Source organism: Marmota flaviventris, chromosome 6, assembly GCF_047511675.1.
Source record: "Marmota flaviventris isolate mMarFla1 chromosome 6, mMarFla1.hap1, whole genome shotgun sequence".
In the NCBI taxonomy this organism is placed as follows: domain Eukaryota; kingdom Metazoa; phylum Chordata; class Mammalia; order Rodentia; family Sciuridae; genus Marmota; species Marmota flaviventris.
The window spans coordinates 31412219-31424258 of NC_092503.1; the positions used below are offsets into that span (position 1 = coordinate 31412219).

The window sequence follows — 12040 nt, forward strand, 5'->3', positions numbered from 1 at the left end:
TAAATGAATTCAGCAAAGTGGCAGGATATAAAATCAACACGCATAAATCAAAGGCATTCCTGTATATCAGCGACAAATCCTCTGAAATGGAAATGAGGACAACCACTCCATTCACAATATCTTCAAAAAAAAATAAAATACTTGGGAATCAACCTAACAAAAGATGTGAAAGACTTATACAATGAAAACTACAGAACCCTAAAGAGAGAAATAGAAGAAGATCTTAGAAGATGGAAAAATATACCCTGTTCATGGATAGGCAGAACTAACATCATCAAAATGGCGATATTTCCAAAACTTCTCTATAGGTTCAATGCAATGCCAATCAAAATCCCAACAGCATTTCTTGTAGAAATAGATAAAGCAATCATGAAATTCATATGGAAAAATAAAAGACCCAGAATAGCAAAAGCAACTCTAAGCAGGAAGTGTGAATCAGGCGGTATAGCGATACCAGATTTCAAACTATATTACAGAGCAATAGTAACAAAAACAGCATGGTACTGGTACCAAAACAGGCGGGTGGACCAATGGTACAGAATAGAGGACACAGAGACTAATCCACAAAGTTACAACTATCTTATATTTGATAAAGGGGCTAAAAGCATGCAATGGAGGAAGGATAGCATCTTCAACAAATGGTGCTGGGAAAACTGGAAATCCATATGCAACAAAATGAACCTGAATCCCTTTCTCTCGCCATGCACAAAAGTTAACTCAAAATGGATCAAGGAGCTTGATATCAAATCAGAGACTCTGCGTCTGATAGAAGAAAAAGTTGGCTCCGACCTACAGACTGTGGGGTCGGGCTCCAAATTTCTTCATAGGACACCCATAGAACAAGAGTTAATAACAAGAATCAACAAATGGGACTTACTTAAACTAAAAAGTTTTTTTCTCAGCAAGAGAAACAATAAGAGAGGTAAATAGGGAGCCTACATCATGGGAACAAATTTTTACTCCTCACACTTCAGATAGAGCCCTAATATCCAGAGTATACAAAGAACTCAAAAAATTAAACAATAAGATAACAAATAACCCAATCAACAAATGGGCCAAGGACCTGAACAGACACTTCTCAGAGGAGGATATACAATTAATCAACAAGTACATGAAAAAATGCTCACCATCTCTAGCAGTCAGAGAAATGCAAATCAAAACCACCCTAAGATACCATCTCACTCCCATGAGATTGGCAGCCATTATGAAGTCAAACAACAACAAGTGCTGGTGAGGGTGTGGGGAAAAGGGTACACTTGTATATTGCTGGTGGGACTACAAATTGGTGCGGCCAATTTGGAAAGCAGTATGGAGAATCCTTGGAAAGCTGGGAATGGAACCACCATTTGACCCAGCTATTCCCCTTCTTGGACTATTCCCTAAAGACCTTAAAAGAGCATGCTGTAGGGACACAGCTACAACAATGTTCATAGCAGCACAATTCACAATAGCTAGACTGTGGAACCAACCTAGATGCCCTTCAATAGATGAATGGATAAAAAAATGTGGCATTTATACACAATGGAGTATTACTCTGCACTAAAAAATGACAAAACCATGGAATTTGCAGGGAAATGGATGGCACTAGAGCAGATTGTGCTAAGTGAAGCTAGCCAATCCCTAAAAAAATAAATGCCAAATGTCTTCTTTGATATAAGGAGAGCAACTAAGAACAGAATAGAGAGGAAGAGCATGAGAAGATCACCACTAAACAGGGATGAGAGGGGGGAGGGAAAGAGAGAGAGAAGGGAAATTGCATGGTAAAGGAAGGAGACCCTCATTGTTACACAAAATTACATATAAGAGGAAGTGAGGGGAAAGGGGGGAAAAACAAGAGAGAGAAATGAATTACAGTAGATGGGGTAGGGAGAGAAGACGGGAAGGGAGGGGATGGGAGGGGAGAGAAGGGGAGGGGAGGGGGGATAGTAGAGGTTAGGAAAGGCAGCAGAATACAACATACACTAGTATGGCAGTAGGTAAAAAAGTGGATGTGTAACCGATGTGAATCTGCATTATGTATATAGGGTAATAATGGGAGTTCATAATCCGCTTGAATCAAATGTATGAAATATGATATGTCAAGAACTTTGTAATGTTTTGAACAACTAATAAAAAAAATGAGATACTGTTCATTAAATAACTGGCCTAGTGCCTGATGTAGAACAAATGTTAATTTCTGTCTTATACCTTTCTTTCTTTGCCGTTGTTTGGGGTTAATTAAATTTCAAAGCCAAGTGATTCAATGACCAGAGTTAGTATTGATATTTTAACCACTTTTGAAAAAATTTTGTGTGTTGGGAAGGCAGGTTGGCCCCAGACCTGTGATGTGTGTGACCAAAGAGACTGAGACACCACATGGGTGAATACGAGGGACTGAAGGGTGACTCAACAGGATGAAACACACCATCATAGGGGAATGGGAACGAGGCCAGTCACCTCATCTATGAAACAAACTTCTCTGGGATCCTGCATGTCTTAGCATTAAGTTTTATAGCTCTAAAAATGCTAATGTGTTTGTTTTTGTGTTCTCCAAAACTCTTTTGTAGTCAGCTGTGGCTGCTGGTGTTGATATTAGTTATAAATGGCTTCTCTGCTGGAATGAGTATAATTCCGACTTTTCCGGAGATTCTCAGTTGTGCATAGTAAGTTACTCTCGTCGCTTCAAGAACTGTGCTGCAAACAGCAGTGAGTGTGACAGGCTTTCTTGAATTTTTCAATTTTGTAGGATATTGGATTTTTCCCCCCAATAGTAAATCTTCATGCCATAGAATGCATATGTATGTATATGCATGTAAATAATTATAAAATCATGTAAATTATAATATATAGTATTATTAATACACATAGGTAGAGCAGGTTGAAGATAGATGCTTGGCTTGGTTTTTGCCTTAGCATACATGTAATTTGGAAAAGCCATTGCAAAATGGAAAGACTTTTGCCTTGTGCCCCTTTCATGGTGGAATCCATACAAGACCACAGGGTGATGAGGCTTCTGTCACCTGTCCATCATTCCTTGGTTTGATGAGCACATTGGTGAAGAACTGTAAGTACCAAGGCTATGCTGGGTCAGTTCAGCAGTTGTAGAAATAAGAAGCTGCCTGTGTTTTCTTAAAGCTGCCCATTATTCTCCTCACACTTTCATCTCATTTTATGAATTTCTTTTTTTATATAAAAGAAATAACTTATTGTAGTTTTCTACTACATTTCTTTGTAAAATTTTTTGGTGGTTGTTCTATGGATTTTAATTACAGTCTTAACTTTCCACTATCTACTTAGGATAAACACTTTACCACTTAATTTTTTTCCTCTTTCCAATTTTTTTTAATTGGTGCATTAGAGTTGTACTATAATGGGTGGTATTTGTTGTTACATATTCATACATGAACATAATGTAACCATATAATTTGGCCAATATCACTCCCCTGCACTTCCCCCCTCCACCTTCTCTTCCCACCCACTTCCTGATCCTTTTTCTTTACTATCGCCCTTTGATTTTCATGGAATCTCTTCTGCCCACCTTTCTTTTTTATTTTTATGAATTTCTTTATTATATATTCTGTAAGCACTTGATATGATGAAAATTCCTCCAAATTAGTTTTTTTCTTTTTTCTTTTTAAATTTTTAGTGCTGGGGATTAAACTTGGGCCTTTGCATGCTTAGCCATGCTTTGCCACTGAGCTGCATTATCTTACAAAGCAGAGTGTTCTTGCTCTTGCCCAGATTACCTGTGGTTTCTCTTAATGCATCTATCATACAACTTTTTTCTTTTATGTAGGTTTTCCTTTTAATAATGGATGCACTCATATTTCTCTTTTCAGTGAAAATGGATTTGAAGAGGGATTAAGTACGCTGGGACTTGTTTCAGGTCTCATTGGTGGCATGTGGTCAGTTGGGTAAGTAGGCATTGAATTTCATCCACACCTGAAAGACTTCCTTTTGCTCATTTATTAATTTGTATTTGAAAATAGAACCTCCATTGAAATTGAGATACTGTGAAGTCAGATGAGCTTTTTAAAGAAAAATTGTTGGTACAGGGTAGATCCAGAAGTCTGATCTATACTTTCAGGCTCCAAAATCTGATTATACCAGCAGATTTGAAACCAAAGCAAAATGGTCTCACATACTTTGTCTTATTGAAGTGGTATTTGGAAGTTCCCTAAACAAAACTATACTTCAGATTTTTAAAATCTTTTTTAAATTGCTTTTATTTTTTAGATACATGACAGCAGAATGCATCACAATTCATATTACACATATAGAACACAATTTTTCATATCTCTGTATATAAAGTATGTTCACACCAATTCATGTCTTCATACATGTACTTTGGATAATGATGTCCATCACATTCCACCATCATTGCTAACCCCCTGACCCCTCCCTTGCTCTCCCACCCCTCTTTTTTTTTTTTAAATTAGAGCTTTACGGTTATACATAGTAGTTGGGTTCAACCCAACAAACTCATACATGCATGAAAATTGATTTCAGTTCATTATCCCCCTTTTCCTTCCCCTCCCTCCTCCTTCTTCTCCTTCGTCTACTCTACTAGACTTCCTTTTGCTCATTTATTAATTTGTATTTGACTGGCTCTTTATGTATTCCTGTCCTCCCCTCTCCCTTTCCTTTATTTTACTCTATTTTCTGCATATGAGAGAACATTTAACTTTTGAGCTTCTGAATTTGTCTAATTTCACTTAGCATGATATTCTCCATTTCCATCCATTTAGTAACAAATGACATAATTTCACTCTTTTTAATGGCTAAGTAGAACTCCATTGTATGTATATATATGATATATATGTCATATATATATATATATATATATATATATATATATATATATATATATTATGATTTATTAATCCATTCATCTGTTGACAGGCATCTGGGTTGATTTCATAATTTTGCTATTGTGAATTGTGCTTCTATAAACATTGATGTGGCTGTGTCACTATAGTATGCCAATTTTAGATCTTTAGGAAAAATACCCAGGAGCAGGATAGTTGGGTCATATGGTGGATCCATCCTTGAATCTTATTTTTTTATTCATTTGTTTATTTAGTTTTTACTTTCTACTGCATCATAAGGGTAACTACATGTTAGAAATGTTGTATATGATCAAAAATAAGTATTCAATTGAATTATATTAGATGCAAATACTGAGGACAGAATAATATAAAGATCCTTCCGAATGTATCACCTTTTTAAAAAATTTTGAACATCATTATCAGGTAATTTTTCTGTTGTTTTGTTCTGTAGTGGTTGTAGGAATCCAACCAGCACTTCATACCTGCCAGGCAAGCTCTCTACCACTGAGAGGCACTCCCTGCCCTACAATTCTTTTCTTATACCCAATGCTATGCCCCAGAATCGACATTTGTTGTTGTTCTCAGGGAAGTTGAAGACTGTATTTTATTTTCTTTTTTAAAATTATAATTTGTTATATATTATGGTGGAATGCATTACAATTCATATTACACATAGAGAGCACAATTTTCATATCTCTATTTGTATACAAAGTATATTCACACCATCCATGTTTTCATACATGATATCCATCTCATTCCACTATCTTTTATTCAGTATTTGTAGTCCTAATTTAAGGGAGACCTGGGACTGAGGAATCGAGTGACTTTTACTAAGCAATTATTTTTTTTATTGTTTAATAATTCATCTATCCATCGTCAGTGCTTTTGCAGGACCAATGCTGGGTGGATTTCTGTATGAGAAAATTGGTTTTGAGTGGGCAGCAGCTATACAAGGCCTGTGGCCTCTGATAAGTGTAAGTAACCCATGTTTTCCCCTCCACCCCAATCTTCTTTACATTTTTGAGAAAGTTGTCATGGAGGATTTACATTAACCAGTACTTTTCACTGTGTTAAAGGGATTAGTGATGGGCTTATTTTACCTCCTGGAGCACTCAAGGAGAAGAAGAAGGTATGGTCAACTTTTAGAGTTCTTTTTTCTGCCTTTAGATGTCAGCTTATGGGTGTGGTCAAGAAATACCAATTTATATCCATCCTTCTAGTTAGCAGATTTCTGGGGGCCCTGAGGCTCGTCCCTTACTTGGTAAATATGTTTGCCAGGTTTAAGGGGATAGTTGGGTAGATATGTAGGCACTGTTTATGTTGTTGTTTGTTTGTTTGTTGTTCATTTTTAGATAAGAGATCCTGAAATTCTCTTTTTTTCCTCTCAAAGTAGGTCTAAGTCTCAAAACATCGTTGGCACAGAAGAGGAACGAACTGCTCTTTTGCCTAATGAAATCTAGCCTTCTGAGTCCTGGATGGATACAGATTGGGAGACAGATGCTGGTGGCCCTGCATATCACTGTTGGGAAGGTCTTCTCAGTTTTGGACACAGAGCTCCATGGGGCCTCCACCACTCCCTGAAAGAGCCCACATGCTTTTGGATGACCCTGTGTTGGGCTGTACTTAAAGTTGCCCAGAAAGGGTAACTGACTGAGCCAGCCATATTTGAAACATTAATTATGAGAAAGATAGTTAAAAACCAGCAAAATTTTTTGTGGTGCTGGGGATTGAACCCAGGGCCTTGTGCATGTAAGACAAGCACTCTACCAACTGAGCTTATCCTCAGCCCCAGGAGATTGTTATTTTAAATGACCAAACTTCTCCTTGAAGATTCTGTTATGAATTGTCTAGCCTTCTTGCTTCCTCTGTTTACTTTTTATTCTGAGTGCACTGATTTTGTGAATGGAATATACCTTCATTTTTACTGACAAGGAAAGAAATGATTGATTTGACATATGCTGAATATATCATGATGACACAAATGTATAGAATAATTAACTATGAAATCAGGTTTTAAAACATATTTTCTCTGACTTGAGATTTTTGTCTTTGTTTAAAAAGCAAAATTTCTGCCTGCCATGCAAAAATTCTGTAGCATCTCCTGGGCCCTCAGTTTTTCTCAAAATTTCAGATGTGTGAAAGGTGCTTGATATAACATTACTCATTCCCTTTAACATATCTGTGTTTTAGTTCTACTTTTCTTTTTTCTTTCTTTGTTTTTTTTTTTTTTTTTTTCCCCAGTACTAGGGAATGAACTCAGGGCCTCACACATGCTAGACAAGTGCCCTATCACTGAACTATGTTCCTACACTTTTTAAATCTTATTTTAAGACAGAGTCTTGCTAAGTTGCTCAGGATGGCCTCAAATTTGAGGTCCTGCTGCAACAGCCTCAGAGTAGCTGGGATTACAGGCATGCACCACCATGCCTAGCTTGTGTCCTGGTACTCTTGGTAGATTTCATCCTTAGATCAGATCAGTACCCCAGCCCCATCCAGGAATTTATGTTGTGTGTTAGGGACACACTCCCTCCATGGACATGTAAAATCCATGCTCTTATTTGAAGTGAAACAATGTCAACTCTCATACCTCCTGGTCTATTTCATGCTGTAATAGCAACATTAACTCTTTTTTTTAGAATAAATGATTTTATCTATTTATTCAAAAATATCTTTGATCACCTCTAATGAATTGATACCAGTTGCTAGGAATTTAGCTGTGATTACTGCCTTTATGTAACTTTTAACCAGGAAAAGGAACAAACAGTAAATAAATGCCAGAATTATTTATTATCTTACAAAAATGTTCTGAAGGAAAAAACATGATACGATAGAATAATTAGCTGGTGTTGATTAGGTGTGGGGCCTTGTTTGGACAAAGGCTCTGCATGGAGGTGAGACTTTTGAGCTGAGAGCTGAAGAATGAGAATGAGTCTGCCATTCATTCATTTTGAAGAGAGACCAGTCCTTAGCATGTGCTTGGTGTGGTAGAAGATGAGAGCACTCTATACTTTCCAGAATCCTGTAAATAGAGTTAGGGAAGTGGGGAGTAGCGGTATTTAAATGGAGGTGTGCAGAGTCTACTTGAAGTTTCAGGAAGTTCTTTGGATCTGCCTGTGGACAGCAAGTGGGGTTGCTGATAAGCAGGGATTGAGATGCAGGGAGAACTTTGGAGCTTTGGGAGAGACAATAATGGTTTTAACTAGAGAGGTGGAGGGGTGGAGAGAAAAGGATATATTCAGAAGTGGAACTGACACGATTGTTGCTGTGGAGGGGGAAGGAGAGAGGAATCAAGGATGATTCTAGGTTTTTAGCTGGAGGATGTGGGTGGATTCTAGTGCTTCTAAGTCACATAGAGAAGAAAAGCAAAACAGATCCTGAAGAGACAAATAATCAAAACCATGATGGGATGCCATTCCCCACCACCAAAACCAACGTAAATGGATACCCAGGGTTGAAGAGGACTGCTTTTGGAAGGGTGCCTGGCACTAACTGTAAGGTTGGATCACAAGGCTCTTATGAACTCTTCCCTATTCCTCTCAACCTCCTTCATCCTTGGAGGTTGGTCAGTGCAGGAAGAGCACCAGTGACTTGTAGGTCAGAGTATGACCACGTTCCCCTGAACCAATGTGGAGGGCAGAGCAGGGACAGGCCTGGTTCTCCCTGGTCAAACTTTCCTGATATACACTTGCGTTTCTTCTCTCTAAGCCCACTGGTGCAGGGATGCCCCCTCTTCCGCCTGGTGGCAATGCCACTGAACGCATGAAGTTACAGATGCTGCCTCAGGGTGGCGCTATTAAAGCACTGAGGCCACAGCAACCGCCTCTGCTGCCTCAATCTGGCCTTCGGACTTTGCTCAGGATCTCCAGTCCATTTCCCTTACCAGCACAGTTGAATGTTGAAAACTCAATGTCAATGCAAAGATTCTAGGTTTTTTTTTTTTTTTTTTGTAAGAGCTTTTTAAATTCTAATTTTCAACATGCTGCTCTCAGTAAACGAAGGATAAAGAAAAAAATGTTTGAGACTATGAAACCCAAGAAGTAGATCAAAATCATCAGAGGATATTCCTATGTATATGTTTGCATTTTTTATATATTTATATTTTAAATATATTAAAGGTACCCAGCTTAAATGAACTCTTTAAAAATGAAAATTACTATTTTATGTACCTAACTGCATAATATATTAATAATAGATAAATAAGGATATTTTTATGTTAAGACAATATTTTATCCCATATTGGGGTAATACACAAATTAAAGGAAAAATAAGGATATACAGATCATATTTCTTTTAATTAAGATTTTAGGATTTTGAGATAATTGCTGGTTCACATGAAGTTGTAAGAATAAATAAACTGATCCTGTTTCTCCTTTCCCTGTTTTCCCCCCAGTAGTAACATCTTGAAAAACTGTGATATAATATTATAACCAGGATGCAGAATATTCCTGTCACCACACCCCTCATGTTGTCCTTTTGCAGCTACTCTTAATTCCCCTAATTCCCTTCCATCTTTACTAATCTCCATTTCTGGCATCTAGTTATTTCAAGAAATGTAAAACTGGAATTAATATGTAATTTTATTTTGGGATTGGCTTTTTTGACTCAGTATAATGCCCTTGAGATACATCCAGGTTCATTCATTTATATTGGTGAGTAACATTTCATGGTATGGATGTCTTGTGTATCTACCTATTAAAAGATGTATGGATTGTCTCTGGCTTATGATTACAAATAAAACTGCTATGAACATTTACAAACAGATTTTTGTGAAAACATAAACCTTCATTTCTCTGAGACAAATGCCAGGAATATACCTGCTGGGATGTTTCATGGTTGCATGATTAGTTTGCTTTACTTTCCCCCAAATAACTCATTTGTTTTAGATAGGAAACTTGATTTTGGCAATAAATATTAAACATCATGTATTGATGAAATATCATTCTATTGGCTTATTTTTTTTTCATTATCAAGATTTAATATGTTACATATACTCTCTCAAATCTAGCTATCAAAAGAAGTGGTTAATAAATACAGTCCCAGATTATGGTGGTTCAATTTAGAAATTTTCAACTTTCTGATGGTTGTTCTTAGAAACCATATTACAACTATTAGTAAGATGTGAAAGCTGGGTTTGTGGCTCAGTGGTAGAGTGCTTGCCTCACATGTGTGAAGCACTGGGTTTGATTCTCAGCACCACATATAAATAAGTGAATAAAATTAAGATCACACAACTAAAAAAGTGTGTGTGTGTGTGACAGAGTGTATGTGTGTGTGTGTGTGTGTGACAGAGTGTGTGTGTGTGTGTGTGTGTGTGTGTGTGTGTATAAAGAGGCTGATACCTCTAGATATAATCATGTTGAAAGGAAATAACCTAAAGATCAGTCCCATGGTATCATCTTTTCCTTTAGAGTCACTTGCATGGGCCCTTATCTAATGAAATAAACACATAAAAGAATAAGCCCAGAAACAATATATTTAGAAAAAAATAAAATGTTACCTAGAGTATTAACTAAGGAAACCATATCCTTAGTTTTCAGGGCTACATGAAATGAGCCTTCATTAGGAACTACTCACAATTCTTAAATATTTGCACTAATTCCTTTCAGAAATTCACAGTTCCCCTTCTAATGGCAGCCTGTTTGTGCTTGAGGGTTAGAGTGTAGGCCCAATCCAGGAAAACCTGGTGTTCAGTAATAACCTCTGATTTCATCAGCAGTACTAAAATGAAGAAATAAAAAGTGTGTTTTTTGTTGAACATGGGTCAACAATAGCATTACAAATACAAAACCACATTCAAATCAAGCCTGGTATGGTGTCGCATGCCTGTAATCCCTGTACTCAGAAGGCTGAGGCAGGAGGATCTCAAGTTAAATCCAGCCGGGGCAACAAAATGAAATCCTGTTTCAAAATGGAAAATAAAATGGACTAGGGATATAGTTCAGTAGTAGAGTGCTTATCTAGTGAGCATTAGGGCCTGAGTTTGATCCTTAGTACTGAAAAAGAAAAAAAAAAGTCTTACAAATCCAAACAAAAATTGAAATCCAAATCAATTAAGTTCTAGTTTATATATTCAGATTTGATAGTCATAAAATCAGTTGCTGAATAAATACAGGTAGAGTTCTTTTTTCCTTCTAAGGTAATTAAAATCAGTGTAGACAAATCTTTGTCCTGAATGCAGTACTAATACCTTATTTTCTTCCTATGTTTTCAGAACTTTGGGCTATTTTCATTTCTTCTTCTATTATTATTATATTCTGTTCAACTATCACCCTTATTGGTTTGCTTTTGCCTCTTTTGTTCGTATTTGATAGAGAGCCAAGACACTTGGTTATGGTGAGCTGAGTCTAACCTCCTGGACTGGAAGATGACTTGGTAAGGAAGATGGGGGCGCACATTAGGACATAGGACATTCATCTTAGTGAGTAAGGGAGCCACAGCCCTAGAGTGTGTGCTTGAGATTGCACCTTGTAAAAGGAAACATATTCTTGAGGTCAAGCAGCATTGTTAATGGGGAAGAACTGCTTAGAAAGGGAAGATCTGCCCACAGCTTCTTCATGCCTAAAGCTGAACACACCACTCAGCCTCAGCTAGTTGATTTAGATTAGTGAGAACTCCCAAATTGATATTGCAGATTAATTGGTCTTCCATTTAAATGAATTCCATTCAGCAGAGTTATGGCTTGAGACAACATTCCAGGTGGGTAAAGCAACAATTGCAAGACTCCACCTATTCTTCTAGGTCTTTTCATGTTGTCACTCTGCTTAGTGGCATAACCTGAAACTGAAGAAACAGTTCCCCTCCCCTACCAAAACCTTCCTGTCAGAGTCCTCCTGTCAGATTTCTCCAGAGTAGAGAAGATGGAGAGGAGAAAAGAGTGCTTCAACCTCATCTTGAGGCAAAGACTATCTCCAGTGAATTGTTCCTTCCTGCAGGGAGTTGTAAGAGTTTTAATGAAGCATCTCCTGGGAGGCTCCATTCCTGCCCATTTGGGCAGACATGGAAAGACACCCCTAAAAGGCTTCTTCCCCACATTTTGGCCCATCTTTTGGTCACTAGTTATGTAGGCAAGATAAGGGGAGAAGGAGGACATGAGAACAAAGAAACTCTAAAATGTTTAAAAAGGCAGGATGCCCCCACTTCCTTAGACATATAGCTCTGGGCACCCTTCTCTGCAGAGAAGTCTCTGTTTATTCTAGTCTTTAAATAAAACTTGTTTTGTATGCTTGCCTGGG

The 12040-nt window shown here is 37.5% G+C and overlaps 1 protein-coding gene across 2 annotated transcripts in view; it reads left to right on the plus strand.

Moving 5' to 3' along the window:
* The window catches only part of Slc18b1 (solute carrier family 18 member B1), a 40587-nt gene extending 30858 nt beyond the window's left edge, over positions 1 to 9729 (plus strand). The window contains exons 10-14 of one of the 2 annotated variants that reach the window (XM_071613010.1): positions 2547 to 2642; positions 3819 to 3893; positions 5689 to 5782; positions 5885 to 5937; positions 6199 to 9729. In XM_071613010.1, the coding sequence (XP_071469111.1) occupies positions 2547 to 2642; positions 3819 to 3893; positions 5689 to 5782; positions 5885 to 5937; positions 6199 to 6268 (388 nt within the window). In that variant the 3' untranslated portion in view covers positions 6269 to 9729. The remainder of the gene's footprint in view (positions 1 to 2546; positions 2643 to 3818; positions 3894 to 5688; positions 5783 to 5884; positions 5938 to 6198) is intronic. The other variant, XM_027938412.2, reaches the window with a different exon arrangement.
* Positions 9730 to 12040: the final 2311 nt, after the last annotated feature.